At 30.5% G+C, this 17,742-nt stretch overlaps 1 protein-coding gene across 3 annotated transcripts in view; it reads right to left on the bottom strand.

Annotated features, from left to right (window-relative positions):
- Window positions 1–17,742, bottom strand: part of LOC143249121 (thrombospondin type-1 domain-containing protein 4-like) — a 115,880-nt gene that overhangs the window by 24,778 nt on the left and 73,360 nt on the right. For 2 of the 3 annotated variants that reach the window (XM_076498470.1, XM_076498471.1), the window contains exon 2: window positions 6,244–6,436. In XM_076498470.1, coding sequence (XP_076354585.1) covers window positions 6,244–6,436 — 193 coding nt within the window. Of the gene's footprint in view, window positions 1–6,243; window positions 6,455–17,742 lie in introns of all 3 variants that reach the window. The other variant, XM_076498472.1, reaches the window with a different exon arrangement.

Below are 17,742 nucleotides of genomic sequence, written 5' to 3' on the forward strand. Positions count from 1 at the left end.
ATATGTTTTATTAAAATATTTGACTACAAGAGTGTTTATTATTTTATCCCATTCTTACTTAGTATTTATTTGTTATTCCTTGGTAATTTAAAATTTATAACAAACATAGTTTTACACTTTTAATCTTGATTTTTAAACTATTTTAGATTTCAACTAATGTTTACGACATTTTTTAGATATATAAATCATTTTATTACGGACGGATTTTCTTTGAAACACAATGTTTTTCATGACTTACAGTAAAACAACCTTAGGGCCAGTTGATAATGAAAAACATAAACTAGTGTTTTTATTTCAAAGGTATTCACTATATTGGATACAATATCAAATATTTTATTTTGTTGCCTAGCGAATGATTTACTAACTATACCTCTCTTATAAACATTTCTGTCACCTTATGCTTTTTACCTGATGCTATGAAATACTTTGGTATTTATTTCTGTTTGTGTGAAGCTAATAAGAGGCGTTTAGGTTGAAGCTTTGGATGACGTGCCCAATAAGCAAACTTAAAAGATGCTCTATCAAACTTTCGTAGACAAATCTAAGAGAGTAATGATCAGTTGATATCGTCTAGAATTTACTTTTACAAATTCTTCTGGTTCAGTTAAATTGGCGTAATGCTTAAGACAGTTGAGATGAGGCATATCAATTCATCAGAGTGATATGCTTTAGATCTCACGCGTGATTTACGTAGTAATAAACAAAATATGGGACAACACCGATAATTTCGCAGTTAAGATTAAAGTTTTGGCGCAGACAGCGTAAAAGTTGTTTTACAGCCCTATTAAAAGCAATCGTGACTGCAGTGGAATGAGGCTTTGGAGTCGGGATGACTGCAGTGGAATGAGGCTTTGGAGTCGGGATGACTGCAAATGTCTTCAATATTCAACGCGTTGGAATCTTATCGTCACCCAGCACACCTGATTGAAGCTTCCTAAATTATAAGGAGAGTACATTATAAATTAACAATAGTTCAAAGGGCAGATATTTGTTGTTTCTGTGTCACGAATATAAATTTTTAGGCCGTTCATGCTGTCTTGCTCATAAAATCTGAGCATAAACGATTGATTGTTTTGTTTCTTATTACTGAAACAATATTTTTTATACGAAAAAGAAAAACCTTTTATTTTATTAAAGAGTGTTAAGTAAAAAAATAACATTCCTAATGTGATAAAGCGTGAATTAAAGTTTGTAAAATAAGACTGAGCAAAAGTATTAAAGTTAGGAAATTTGCATATTTTTCCAATATCATAACTGTGTAACATTATTAACTTACACTTTGAGTAAGTGTTAGATTTCTTATGTATTAATATTTGAATATTTATTTTCGTTTAAAGTAATTCATGTAGCTTTAAACATTGTACAGTGGTGTGGTATATTTGATGTGCTCTATAAAATCAACTTGTGTAATTGTAAATCTCCTTGGGAAATAAACAAGCAAGACAGTTAGTGTTTTATTCTTTATTTCATCCTCTGAAAAATTAAAATTTTACAACTAAAATACAAAGTTTATGTGTCATAGTTTGTTTGAAGTTGAAATAAAAATGTGTAACAAAAGTATCAGCAGCACAATGTTATAGAAAGTGAGACAATGTAGAGAAAGAATCAGGATTCATAAATACATATATATCCTAATGAGAAGAAAAGACGTATCTTTGAATGCTCCTGAAAGTTTGAAATTTACAGTGAGAGGAGGAGGCGCTATATTATAAGCAGAATGATTAGCTGTGTGATAATGTAGTATTATACAAGGAAACAGATATAATTTTTAAGCTGGGAAATAACAAAATCATAATTTATCTATACTGCTATATCTGGAGCTTTAAAATACTGTCATCAGCGTGCTTTAAAGTCACTGTGGTTAAAGTCCCTTTATATATGGCAACGTTACTTGACAGCAAAATGAAAAGGTTATGATTTTGGTGCAGTGTAAAGGAAAAGCTGTCACAGAATTGAAAACTTTTACAGTAATATTCCCAAGAACAATTTTTAAAACAGGCTGATTACTAATTTGTTTTAAAGAGAATGTAAACTAGTTGTTAAATTACTACTTTATGTTTTTAGAAGACCCAAAAAAGAAGTGTATGTGAAATAGAGTTAGTAGTAGTTCGAAAATATGCTTTAGTTTTATGTTGTATGCAATTTTCCTCTCTTTGAAATACAATTCGTATCCTTCATATCCATATTTAGTGCCAGTGAGTTATATCATTGTCAACTTTAACGTAGTCCTGAAATAAATACATCAATTTCTATTTTATGCTTTTTGAAAAGAAACAGCAGAAGTCATTAAAAACATGTTCTTAATAATTATAGTATATATAAATGTATTTGTTAATACTAAATTATAAATGTTTTTGTAAATTATATAGTACATACCCCGAAGAAGAAAATAGATTTTACTTTAAGATTATATTTAAGCATTCCTAGAGACGTTGTGAAGTCCACATTTAATGTCTGGTATAGATATGTACTCTTGGAGGCACGTGAGAGAAAATGATATAAAAAACAAATACCACGGGAATGCCACCCCTTTGTCGTGAGAAAATGAGCAACATCAAAGTACAATCACGTGCTGAGAGATTGCATTGTGTTTGGTTGTTATTCAGCCAATCAAGGAGTAAACGTCACTATAAAAAGTATTCAAAAGTGCAGGTAGATATGTTAAGCTACGTAGTAGTGCAGCGTGATTCCAGCTATGCCTTTCGCAACTGAAGTAGCACATAAAAAGTTTTCATTAGTCATAGGTTTTCCAGGCTCTAAAAAGATTTAATTAAACCGGCATTGGTAATAATAGAGGAGGAGCCGAAATAGAAATCTCTAAAAATGATGTTAAATTTATCAGGGCATATTCTTTACGAAACACACAACAATTGAATATAAACCTTATTATAAATACAGGATGAATGTTACATTGAGAACTATAATACATACTATAACACGGAGTGCTCTCAACTGATGCGTAGCTACTCCGAAAAGGTAACCAAATGAAAAGGTTTAAATGAAAATAGAAACAAAAGTAGTGGAGTGTTCAAAGCTTGACGTGTGTATTCTTTACAGATAAAGTTAAACTAAAATTTTTGGCAACAAATAATCACTCTTCAACAGTGGTAATGTTTGTTTGTTTTGAATTTCGCGCAAAGCTACACGAGGGCTATGTGCGCTAGACGTCTCTAAATTGACAGTGTAATACTAGAAGGAAGGCAGCTACTCAGCACCATCCGCTGCCAACTCTTTTATCAATGAATAGTGAAACTGACCGTACCATTATTACGACCCCACGGCTGAAAGGGCGAATATGTTTATTATGACAGGGATTCAAACCCGTGACCTTCAGATTACTAATCAAGTGCCTTAACCACCTGAAAATATATAAAAATCAATATTCATCTACAGTGAGCAATGGAGGATCTGTACAAATTCATGGTTGCTTCTCAGAGTTTTGTGTTGGTGATCTACAAACATTTGACGGTACTCTGACTTCTGGTATATCCTTAGGTACACTTCTCATCAAGCAGGGCTTTGCCGCCTAGCAAAACAATAATCACAATTACATAACATATATTTTAAAACCATATATTTACAGCAAAAACTCCGATGAAACACTCACATATATGCCCTGGTACATGAACATTCCTGTAAACGTATGAGTTGTAAAAACTTAGAAAATCAAAAGGTGATCAAACAGCTTGGCTGAATTATAGAGACTAGTAAAAAGAATGTGGAACAATTTTCTACAATTGTACATCAATAAACCATATAAAGAAAATGTGTAACGCTCTGTGTAAGCCGATCAGAAACGTAAGATCATCGAATACCTTAATAGCCTTTTTTTGTATTTTCTACATAATGTTTTGTATCGTTAATATATCTTATTTCACAGTTGTTGTTGTTTTTACTTTTACATATTTGGATCGACTATGTGTTTGTTTCCATAATAATTTTCATTACAGTATATTTTAAGTAACCAATTTTAAAGCCACGGCATTGTCTCCAAACAGGTGTAAACAAAGTAATAATTGAGATTTAGTATTACCGAGAAACATATGACAGAAGCAGAATTGGTTATCTCAAGTTATTAGGATAGAAACGTAATTTTATCACTTTATTTTCTCTACTTATTAATCTGACAGTTAGTTCATTATAATTTCATTTGAAGTTGTTGCTAATTTTAGAACTTAAAGAATCTAAATTTCCATGTTTAATAATTCAGCTTCAACGATTTTATATCTTAATAGTGTAAAACACAGGTACATGGCTAAAGTGATTTTCTGAATCCAGATAAGATTTTTCTTCTAAACTAATATAATAATGAATAAAAGGGAACTAGGGAACAAAATAGGTTTGATTTCACATTGGCATTTCTCCAGAAGCTTCTAGATAATGAAGTGTAAATTTCGTCATCATAGTAAAACCTGTTGAGATTTATAATTGTTGAACACATGAATACACGCAAATACACAGGACTGTAAATAATTATTGAAACAGTTAATAAAATAAGCATAAAATACACGTATTTTAGTATCATAACCATGGCATATTGGAGAAAGTACCATCGACGTCTGAAAGTGAATAATGTTTTGGGATAAATATAAATGTGGGCTACAATGACGTGGAAATGTACATCTTCTTTCTTCAGTAGAACCCGGTTTAGGCAAGGACTCTTCTTTCAGCTAGTCAGCAATTCCATGTAGTACAGAAGAAGTTCAACTTAAAATCACAGCTTTTTATAATAATGATATCACTAAGTCAGCACTGAATTAAAGTGTGAATACGAAACTCTAGGTAAAAATGTTTTCTTTCGACATGTAAAAGTCACAAATAAAGGTTAATTGTACTGAATGGTATATTTAATATGAACAAAGTATTTTATTGTTATATAAACTACAAAAGGAAAGAAAAGAAGTTTTACAATACACGGATATTTTATAGTCACTATAAATAGAATGCTGCATCTTGTTTACATGCTACCTTAAGTTTATTATTGTACGAAGAATAATTACTATCCCACATATTCCTTGTTTGTCTACACAAGTCAGTCAAGATATTTGGTTTCCCATTTTCCATATAAACCCATTCAGCAGTAATCATCTGAATACTGTGACTTTATTCAGGTCAAACCATGGTTGTGCTTGTTTCACTGACCTCTATTTTCTCAAATATTGTTTCGTCATATTTGCTGCATGCTTAGATCACCATGTTGCGAAGTAGACTTATTTCTAAATAAACAGCCTGATAAATAATAATAATAATAATTTACTTGTACTTGTTAATAACCAACGTAATAACAATAATGTATGGATGCGCAACATCACTGGCTTAGATGCTACTACATTTGTAATGGCCCGAACGTACATTGTCGCAGTTTGTTTGTTTGTTTGTTTTAATTTCACCATAATCCCGTTTTCGTCTACGCCATCGACAAAACTATCGCTGATAGTTGCCAAAGAAATTAAATTTAGATTTGTTTATAAAGAACACACTTTCTACCATTGTTCATCCAACTGTTATATGTTCATTTCAACTTTTTATATTTGGATTTAGTTTTTAATTATTGGTTTCTGAGCAGCTACACATCCACTGAGGCCGCTTCGTGCTAATGTTTCATTCTTTCTTGAGGATAAAATTCAGTTATGTACTCATAGCTAGGTTATTTGCAAACTTTCTAACGGATTGTCATGTATCACGTTAGAAAGAAGCTACTGAGTTACTTAATATCAGTTTCGAAGAGTTTGAGCTTTCTTCTTCAACAACTCCTATTACCAACAACACTGGTTTAGAGTAGTACCCTCTACACAATTTTCCTACAATTCCTACTGAAACACTAAATGTTCACTCAATCTGTTGCATTGAGTAGTCTCTACCAACCAAAAACTTTAATTTATATATGTTTGTCTTGTAACAGTTATTGTACTGTAGTGCAGGTCATTTTCAAACGATAGAAAAGCAGCAATCTAATAATATTTGATTTAGTGTTTTCATTATTATTTCCAGTACTAGATATATAGAAATATATGAACCATTCATCACAAACCGTCTTATATATAAATATATATACCATTACATACTAAGTTTTTACATGATAGTGTTTTCTAGAATTTCATTTTTATTTTAAATTATGAATGACATATTATTACTTCTACTGGATCAGAACATTTGATATATGTGTATAATACGATTTTTATATCCTAATACATTATTTCTACTATTACAAAATAATAGATGTGTTAAATAAATAAAACGTACCAAGATAGTTTCTACTCTGACGAAGTTCAGTGATACTAATGTTGCACGCACCACGTGGAATCCTGGCGATGAGATTGTAACCTCTTGGTAAACGAGGTCTAGTAAACAAACCAGAGACAACGTCACATGTGTTGTTTTTTCCACTGCACATTCCACATTGTTTTTCAGAACTGTCTATTTCACACTGTACTATCTAGAAAAAAAAGAGAGTCTATGCGAAAAAAACAATTCCAAATATTAGTAGTACAATGTCAAATGTAAAATTCCATACAGTTTAACCATAATACACAATGAATTCATCTAGTATAATAATTCTTGTGTATACTAAAGGTCGCTTGTTGACACAGAATTAAGACGTGTAAGGTTATTGATAAATATATGTATCTAACAATGCACTACACATAAGAATAATAACAAAATAATTGAAACAGAAAATCACCAATTGCGGTTGTTTTAATTAGAAAAACCCTATGTTATACCCCTGAAAAATATTTTATACAGTTTACTTTATACTACGTGAACGCTGTCTTAAATGTTTCTATGGATACAGAAAAAATGTAGAATTCTCTGGTTTGAATTACCACTTTGATGTACAGTACCTCGTGTATCCATTAACGTCAGCTAACAGCCGGGGATGCTTTTCCAATTAATTAAACCTATTGCTTTTAAGTGGGTTAGAGATCTATTCTTCTCAGGAATTATAATATTAATATATTCTTTATGTTAAACAGAAAAAAACTAAGAAATAAGGTCGAAAAACCATTAAGACAACATAAATGACATCGATATATTTATGTACAAATACATAGAGGTTAAGTAAAAAATTAAATTATTACACGTATTTAGAAATTCGGCTATTATAGCACTAGAACTATAGCACTATGCAAGTTGGAGTTATTTTTGCTCGAAATAATCTTTGATCTTATTCTATTTGACACTGTTTTCACTAATAATATATGGTCGGTATTATATTAACTCAAAGGAACTGTTCAACTGTGATATATTTTAAGATTTTCAAAAACCATCAAATAATCTCTAAGTATTTTCAATCTATACATTGTTTCACACAATTGATTTTGATTCTATTTTATAAAACGAGTAAAGAAATATCAGCAGACTTATTACACATGACTGCTTTAACTATGCAGACTCTGCAGAAAACAGATGCACACATAATTTCATTTATATGTGTTATTGTGTAAATTATGTTTTATTCCTGTTGTAATCCCGATGTATTAGCTAAGTCGCAGGTGTCACTATCATACATTTAGAGTCAAAAGTAATAGCAAAAATATAAATGTTTGTAGTTCTTTATTTTTAACTTGCACTTGTAGTCGTAGTTGCTTTATCTAAAGATATTGATGTTCACAATGAAAAATTTATATTATTTAGCTTTAGATATCATTAAGAATTATTATTTATAATTAACTAGGTTTTTGATCATTTGAAGGTTTTTGCTCCCATTTAGTCTTATTGCACTCAAAGTCAAGTTATGTACATCTTTAAATTATATAATTATAACTAGTATATGTACTAGATGTTATCAAGTATATAACATATATACAATATCTTTAGTAACTCATCTATAGTACAAATATACTATAGGAAGTATAATAAATACGACATAAATATCTATAGTCATATTTTTAATAAAAAATTGTAAACCTATTGATAAGTTTTTCGTATTAAACCACATTATATAGAATAAGAAGGGAAAATACATTAAGATCCATTAAGATCCATTAAGATTATGTTTGTTTTGTAACATAAATAATATCAATGACAATTTGACGTTGTTAAAAGTATTCTGTTAATTTCTATTAAGTATGAACAGAGAACAGATAGAAATCATGTACATTTCGCTTAGCTACAAATAAACAAGCAGTTATTCTACTTATTAGTTAACGGTGAAACAAAAACGATTCATTGTGTGTTTGGATCTCACAAATACATGTGAAGTATAGCGGTGAAGTCCTAAAATATTATATTCTGGATAAAACACATTTTATGGTTTGGCTGTAACCGGCCGAAATTTTTCTTCTTCCTTGAAGTACATGAACAGTTTAGTTCCATTTAATTGTTAACTTACATTGATTCAAGTATAATACACCACTTAAAGAAATTATGTAGAGTATTTTACTAGAGTTATTTTTAATGAAGTTTTAATTTCTTTATAATTATTGTTCATAATACACATTGGCAAAAAAGTTTTCCAATGTGAGTAGTATAAGTCAAACTATATAAATTACACAGCTATTTAGAAATTTATTTTCTATATTATCTAAAAGAACAGTATGCAACAGTTGCACAAAATCTTGATTTTATATAATGTTTTTCCTTATTTCTAAAATATATATTTAAGGTAGTAAAATTACAATGGAACTTCAGGGAAAATTTTACTTATGTGTCATTAAATTACTCCACAAACTGTTAAAATTCACACAACTAAAATTATTTGGTCCAAATGTAACTGAGTTATGTACTTTATAATATTTCGACAACTTTGACAGAACGTTGTTTATTTCGTAAATATTCTTAGTGGTATATATTCTCGTGCTAAAAGGTAAAACGTATTTATACATCAAAAGTGAATGCCACGGTGCCATAAATTACAATTTCACAAATAATAAGCAAAACGTACTTAACGTTAACAAAATATAGTTGTAGAAAATTCCAATAAACACAATCTTACTGACAAATATGTGGGCGGTGTGGATCTTAATGTATTTTCCCTTCTTATTCTATGTAATGTGGTTTAATACGAAAAACTTATCAATAGGTTTACAATTTTTTATTAAAAATATGACTATAGATATAAACATAAGTTTTAATGAAAAGTTATTAAAAACAAAGGTGAGCGCCAAGTTGTAACTATTTCTACTAACCCGTAAAGAACACTTTGTCGTTCTGTGTCTTCACAAAACTATTTGTTTGTTTGTTTTTAATTTCGCGCAAAGCTACAGGAGGGCTATCTGTATTAGCCGTCCCTAATTTAGAAGTGTAAGACTAATCATTACCACCTCCGCCAACTTTGGATCTACTTTTTTATCAATGAATAATGGGATTGACCGTCACATATATCGCCCCAAGACTGAAAGGGCGAGCATGTTTGATGCGATAGGTATTCCAACCCATCACCTACAGATTATGAGTCGAGCGTTCTAACCACCTAGTCATGCCGGGCCTTTCACGAAACTTCCAATCGTTCGTTAAAATGTATTCGTAAGCCTTCTCTCTCTCACACATTCTCTCTTACAAAAGGATGAAAGACTGATATTGCATTAAAGCTATTCCATTTGCAAACGTTATCTGTCAAACTGCTTTATCAACTAAGGTTTATTGTCTTTCGGAGCAATATACAATTCAAGTGAACTTTAGCAATAAACTGTTTTTTGTAAGAGTGATAAATCCTAGAAAGCTTGCGAGTAAAATGCAATATTATACCCAATTCTCAGGTATAACTGAATTTTATTAAACGTTTCTTATTGAGTACTCTTTCAAAATAGTGATAACTAATGAAGCTAGTTATTGCCAGGGGAAGTAAACTTTGGACATTTACACGGTATTTAAAAAATTACAATGAAACAATCGAATCTACTAGATAGATATCTCTCGTGATCCCAAATAACAAGATAAGAAAAACATTTAAAAATGTGCCAAATGTCTTCAACTAGGGAAGACTTTAAAATTATACCAACTTTACAAGACAAAACTTTTTTCTTGTTGTTTTCACTTTGATCTAGAGGTTTGATATTTAAAATTCTGTTTGACCTTTAAACCTTCTCAGAATTTTTAGGCCATTAAACCGGGTATAATTGTATACATACTATAACCTTCACAAATAAGGGATTCAAAACTTAATCTTCATAACTTGAAATTCTGACTCAGACTAAAACCATTAATAAAGAGCTCTGGCAGTCAAATTAAAATATTTGATTATTTTTGGCCTATACTATGATTGTAAATAAAATGCATCAAAAATGTAAATCAGTTTTACGATGATGCGGCTAGGAATAAAGCAAATGCGTACAAGTAAATTTTAGTATTCTAAAATTTGCTCAAAATCCTGTTCGTTATACTCTTATTTTTAAACAATTTATTTGGCATCATGGTTTAGTGATATTCACAGAATTCAAGCTCAAGTAACAAAACCTGTGTAAGCATTAGTTGCAATTAAAGAAAAATATTTGTCTCAACGATGATTTATTGTTTCAATATACTAGGCTTTTCCACTGGCCTATTAGTTTTATTCTAGGCCATATATTTTACTTAAAATAGCCGTACTCTAAATTACACTAAGACAAAAGTGTGGCATGCTTCTTTTAGTTAAAACATTGATGATGAATACGATTTTAACATGCAACCATTAGGATTCGAGCGTTAAAAGTTGCCATCATTTTTAGTAAGGCCATTGTAGCATACAACATTGTATTTCATCATTAAACTAATGTGACACATCTACTCCCGATAGACAGATCACTTTTTTAGTCACCGAGAAAAGAAACTGCTAATTCGTCTTTTTCCTACATTTTCTAACAGATTGTAATAGCTTAGGTAGTTTAATTCCTACAATAATTTTAATCGAATTTACTCTATAATTGTAAATCAAAAATTGCATTGAAGCATAACTATAAACATTATTTTTTGAAAACAAGTAGATACGTTAAGTTTACTTAGCATAAAGCACAGGCACTAAGAAGTTGTATCACGTTCAACGATAGCACAATATTAACTCATTTCAACAGAGCGGTAATTTGTATTCTCAAGATTGCTGGTATGGTCATCACGAAGAGTGGTAACGGTGAATTGATAAATTTTATAGAGTGTTTTACGATATTAGTATCAAATTATTTATGGTCATCACGAAGAGCGGTAACAGTAAATTGATAAATTTTATAGTGTTTTACGACATTAGTATCAAATTATTTAGATAATGCCGAATTATATTTACACAATCTTGATATTTTTCTAACACCAACTTATCTTCTTATTGATGCTAAAATGCAAAGAATATTTATATTATTCAAAAATGCGCAGTATTATAAAACAACTGCCGGAAAGTCAGTTTTATCTATTAACACTGCATCACCAATAAACATTATTTAGCACATTTAGTGGGATTCCCCAAAATAATAGTATTATAACATTATTTCCTGTTAGAATAATTTGTTTGACTTGTTTTGGCTTGTAAATTAACACATAAACACAATCCTGGAAACTGGAAGTGTTATGAATAAGCACAAGAAGATCCATTTTTAACCAACGTAGCGGATAAATTTCAAAAATATGAGTTTTGCAAGTAAACTTAACTCTCTTGAAGTGAAAATGGGAAGCATTTTCAAATGTTTCAGTATTCAAATTATTTGGCACAACAATAGTACATGTGCCGAGTTACTGCGATGAGAAACTCCTAACGCTTATGACATAATTGGTTTGGTATTTATAAAACTAATATCTATATAAATATTCAGTTTACATGTTCTACATTGTTTTCCAGCAGAACTGAACTATAGCTAAAAAACTTTTGAACATTGATAGTGTGGATAACTTTTATACTCAAAATTCAGAAAACTCTTGTGACGTTAACAATAAAAATAATGATGTTAAAACAGTTTGTGCAAACAAATACAACGTTCTTGGGTATTTGTGAAAGAGTATTGTAGCTATATTAGCTATATAACAAGTTCAATAAACCTTAATAATTTAATAACGTTTAATCAACAGCGAGTTATTAGTTTAATACATATTTCTTTGTTTTAACTTTTTCTTTCAGGTGCAAAGGTCATTAGAATACTTTAATTTACAAAATGCGAGCTGATTCTATAGAAAAGCGAGATTGAACTCGAATAACAGTTATATAGTTGTCAATCAACAAGTTCAATTACTAAACTGCCAAATAATTTGACTCATATTTCGTAATTAATTTTTAGCAACTTATACGAACTTATAAGTGCAGTATTTGCCAAATGATTTTAATAACCCTGTTACACACAATGCATAAAGATATCATGTTAAAAACTGGGTCCTCGGGTCAATAAACGAAAATTCCATAAATTAGGAAAATTAGATCTCCACCATAATGAATAACAAATTGACACAATAATTAGTTTAATGAAACATCAGGCAACAGTAAATAAATGAATTGCCTTTCACTTCTCGTCTTGTGCATCTTAAAAATATTGTACATAAGCTAATCAAATCAACCTAATTCTTACGATACATGAGTGGGTGATAAGATGGAAGTGAGATCTTATTTCCCACAGGCCAGCCATATCAAGTTACAAAAAAATGAAAACTTAAATCAGTGGTATTAAGGATGTAGGCAGACAGAGACACCATTTCGTAATACAGTTACAATGCACGTTCAGCGTTACAACTCAAATAAGTTGCCAGGAAATACTGTACAAATAGTTTTTCCTTTAAAAGGAGAATAAAGATTATAGTTTCAAAGCATTAGGTCAAAGTTGTATGTATTAAGAACCAAATTGTGGTAAAATAGTGTTGCACACCATTCGTTATGAAAATGTATAACATATGACGATGCTTTAATGGGACTCTCAAATTGTCGATTCTTTTTTCTTACCTTTCATTAGTGGCAGAGTCCAAATGAATCCCATACATTTATGCGTGAGGAATCACGTTATCTATAGTTCTAAATACTTTGAAAGCTTTAAAAAGTGATTTACATATTATAAAAGGAGTAATGCGAAAATTAAAAAAAATATCAGTAAACTAAAAAGCAATATTAAAGCCATTACAGCTACCTCATAATATCATACGATAACGCATTTTTACACATACAATTTGGACACTTTTTGTGTCCAGTTTTTAAGGATAGAGCTTACAACAACAACATTTTCAATTATAATGAACATTGGTGTCGGACTGCACTTGGTCTGCATCGTTTTTTGTTTGTGTTTTTTCTTGATGTATGATCTATTTTCGTAGTATCTATAAAAAAAAAAGAGAACCTTATGTGATCTTTCTCTACTACGATCGGTTCATAATTATTGGAGATTTTTACATCACGTATGTAGACTGAGAAATGTTAAAGTAAAGCCTTGAGGCATGTTCAATGTTTTTTTTCACCAAATGGTCAAAGAACCTACTTGCCAATATCAAATCATTATGCTATGAAATGTGTAATATGGCTGTGTATACAGTGGTTATCATAAGAGAAAAGGTTTTGATAAACAAAAAACTAGAGATGATCCATTTGAGGCAATGTTTACTTCACCAAATGGTCAAAAAACCTACTAGAAACAATACTATTTTATATTTATTGTAACTTCTAATATAGAAATAGTTAAGAGGGTAAAAGTTGGAGAACATCTGGGTGTGGGTGATCATTACTGTATTAGGTTCGTTGTTTTTATACATTTGGAGAACAGAAACATTGTTATTGTGGTGAAAAATTGCAATAAACAAGTTTTGGATATTTTTCTTATCTGCTAAGTCCACCGAAACAAGTTTTAAAGGGATACGACAACAATCATATGTTGTAAATTACGCAGCTAAGTTATTTGGGGACACTGATGAAATTTTGAAAAGTTTTAAAGATAATTTTTTTAATATTTAAAATAAGCATACTTCTTATTGAAAGGAATGAGTGATGGCGAGTAAAAACAGGTTGGCACACAAAATGCATAAGAGATAAGATTGAAGAAAAGCATATCAAATACAGAAATTTAAATTTACTAATACAACAGCAGACTTAGAAGCTTATAGAAGATCCAGAAAGTTAGTCAACCAAGAAGTTAAAATATCGAAAAGGATGTTTGAAAAATTTTTGGTTGAAAATTTAAAAATGAACAGTAATGATTTTTTTTAAATGTGTCTAGGATAAATCAGAATGGAGTAAAAACTTTAATGGATTATAAAGAAGAGATCTATTTGATTATTATGAGATGGTTGGATTAGTAAATTCTGCTTTTTGTTCAGGTTTTATTCACAAACGTTTAAGCAGTTTTCTTCATCTTGAATATTTGATAGATAAGAACAATATCGAAAAGGATAATGACATTAATTCTGAGCTTATTAACAAAGGATGGGAATCTTAAAGAATGATAAGGTTCATGGGCCAGATGCTACTTTTCCAATAGTTTTGAAGTAAGTAAGGATTAGATATATGAACCACTTGCTACTATTTTTGTAAGTCCTTAAATAGTGGGCAGATACCAGAAGATTGGAAGTCGGCTAATTTTATTTCTCTTTTCAGGGAGATGGTAGAAAGCATTCCAGTAGTTATGGGTCTATTATTCTTTATATATCAGTTGTGGGAAAAGTTTTGGAAGTTGTGTTAAAAAAATGCTTTTCCACAATATTTAACAAAGTTTAGAATTTTATTAGATAGTCAACATGGTTTCACTAAGAGAAAATCTAGCCTTATAAGTGTTTTGACATTATTTGAAAAGGTTACTGCTTATATAAATGTGTAGATATAGTATACCTGTAGTTTAAGAACGCGTTTGACAAGGTGCTTCATAAAAGGCTTGTAAAAAGTATCTACAAGTGTAGGATACGAGTTAGCTAATTGGAAATAAGAGTGGCTGGAATAAAGAAAGTAAAGGACTGTTACAAATAGAGTTTAGTCAAACTGTAATAACGTCACAAGTGAGGTATATCAGGGTTCAGTTTTAAAATCTTTGCTTTTTTATTTACTTTAATGACATAGATAAAGAAATGGTTAATAGATTACTTAATTTCACTAATAATATTAAGATTTTGAGTGTTTCTGGTGGTGGTGTTCCTGTGCTGCTACTTTATAAAATGATTTAGATCATTTAGTGAATTTAGTAAATAAATGGAAATGAGCTTAGTAATAATTAAAAAAAAGTATGAGGGTTATCATAATTTGATTATTAGTATTATTTGGATGGAAGTAATCTTAACAGTGTTATGGAACAAAGGGACCATATGTCGTGTTTGATCAGTTTCTTAAGCTATCCAAGTTGTTGCTAGAGGAAGGGCAACTAAGATGTTTAGGTTCTATCTACAGACACATTTGATAAAGAGGTTAGAATTTCCTTACATAGGGTACTGTTTAGGTCACACTTTTGAGTATTGTGCTCCTTGCTAAGAACATTGAAATTTTGGAAAGGTTTCAGAATATGGGTATTATTATGATACTTGGTATAGAGTGGTTGTCATACAAGAAAAGGTTTTGACAAACAAAAATAGAGATGATCTATTTGATGTATTTAAGGTTCTCTACAGAGTATTCATGATGAAACATGATGAATGGACGGTAACAGTCTGTTGTAGAAACACAAATTTAGAAGACGATATTTTGAGAGTCTTCTGTCTTTCATCGTCAAATGTTTGAGATTCTTAAGGGAAATGATAGTGTTGATGTTTCATCATTTTTATACTTAATGGTGAGAATGGTAAGAATAGAGACACGAGTATAAATTTTAGCTAAGTAGGAATCTGTTTAAACTAAAACAGTTTTATTTTTTAACAGGGTGATTTTGGAACGGGTTGCCTTCAAAACTATCTAAGTGAGTTTGCGAAAAAGTTTGCTAATTAAATGAACGATAAGAACTAGCTTTGAGGGTTCTTTTATTTTCATAATTTAGTTTAGTTTAAAGGATGAGACGACTTAGATAGAATAATGTATCCCTTGCCATCCCTAGACATTGCGTTATGCTATATGTGATTTTAAAATGAATTTAGAAAACAAAAATATTAAGCAGCAATTTCGTTTGTTACGGTTTGTTTTGTTTATAAGCACCACAGGGCACCATCACATGAAACAGTATTGCAGTGTATCAGAACAAAGATACTTCAATTTTATTTAAAAAGAGTTTTTCTCTCCTTGCTTGTCCATTTCAGTATCTCCTCCGTTAGATTCTACTCTGTGAATGGACTGGATGCAAATAATTAAATGGTAATATGTTTGTTTGTATATATTTGTCACTCTACCTCAACAGTGGGTCAATGATTAGTTTTTATGCTGAAAAATGAGATTTAATAACTTTAACGAGAAAAGCACAACTAGCTCATTTTGTAACTCTAGCTTAAACACCAGCAGACAAATTTTGTTGGAACTGGAGTTTATTTATAAAATTTGCAAATTGTCTTTGTGCGGTTGGCTGTTATTTTGCTCTTAAAAATCACTCCAGTTCATTCATTTTTGCTAAGTACCTTTTCCACCACTTTCGTCAGAATTTACATAATTAGTTTTGTGTTCATCTCGTCTTTTATCGCACGCAATTTCATCAACTCAAATAATATTATAAGCTTTCACGTCTTGATGCCTCGCTATTAAATTATTGTAGTTTTCACAGTCGTCAAGAACATTTTCAGCTGTAATACTGTCTGTCTCCTCTGCAGTGGATTAGCGGTAAGACTCTGGCCTGTTACTCAAAAGCAACATATTGTACAGCTATGAGCTTAACAATGAACAAAACTGAAAGTTACCATACTTTTAGCTATGAAATTTGTTTCATTCCCTGCAAACGTATTAGTAAATATACTCAGAATAAAGCTGAAACTGGAATAAGTTTTAAGCCAAAACTGCTAACCACTCTTACCTTTGAAAGCTAGTGATTAGAATGATAGAATAATGAAAACTGAAACAGTATGATGCAACAAGTTATTGCACAGGTTTAAATATATTACAATGTCTTACGTGTTGTAAAGCACAAAGTTATTCATGGGCTAGTTATGCTATGCCCATAATGGGTATAACCCGGATTTTAGCGATATGTCTTAAGGCTTACCGCTGAATCACTGGGTTCGAAATTATTAGACCCCACTCAACTCATTCAACAGCTGAACAAAGCATATAGTTTATCTATTATGAAACTTTAATAAGTGTTGACAATTTAATGTGAAAGTATTTGGTGAGAAACTGATAACGTATAGAAGCATATCATCAAATGCAATACTTTTAGACTAAATCTACTTCTTTTAAAAGTTTATGTTTTCATTATCTTTTGTTATTGTCTGTAATTAAACACAAAACTACGCAATAGGATATCTATGCTCTGTCCACCACTGGTATCAAAACCCGGTTTCTAGTATTCTTAGTTCCCAGAAATACGGCTGTGCCATTGGGAAGGAGACTGCTTAGGAACGTGTTGATACTCAAATCTTTTATCCACTTACACATCTTTACGTTCCAAAATGCTCATAACTATTATTCTGTAGTATAAAAAAATCGTCTGTTTCTAACAAAACATATTCTTTAAAGTATAAGACGTGATTTAAGTATTAAGTATTTTACTATACGGATGTTTTTTAAGTCGAAGAGGTTTAACACAAATATATTTGAAATGATGCCTAACTATTTTCTTATCGATTTAAGTTCGACGTTAACTAATTTGAGCCGCCATGACGTCGGGAAGAAATTTATTTAATTTTGAACGATTGACATCCAACTTTGACATAACCACGCTATAATCAAAAATTAAAATAACCACTAAAATAAAGAGTATTTTTACAAAAACACTTGGCCACAAAGTGTAGATCAACTGTTTTTGATCCTCTTAAACT

The sequence above is a fragment of the Tachypleus tridentatus genome, chromosome 4 (genome assembly GCF_004210375.1).
Source record: "Tachypleus tridentatus isolate NWPU-2018 chromosome 4, ASM421037v1, whole genome shotgun sequence".
Lineage (NCBI taxonomy): Eukaryota > Metazoa > Arthropoda > Merostomata > Xiphosura > Limulidae > Tachypleus > Tachypleus tridentatus.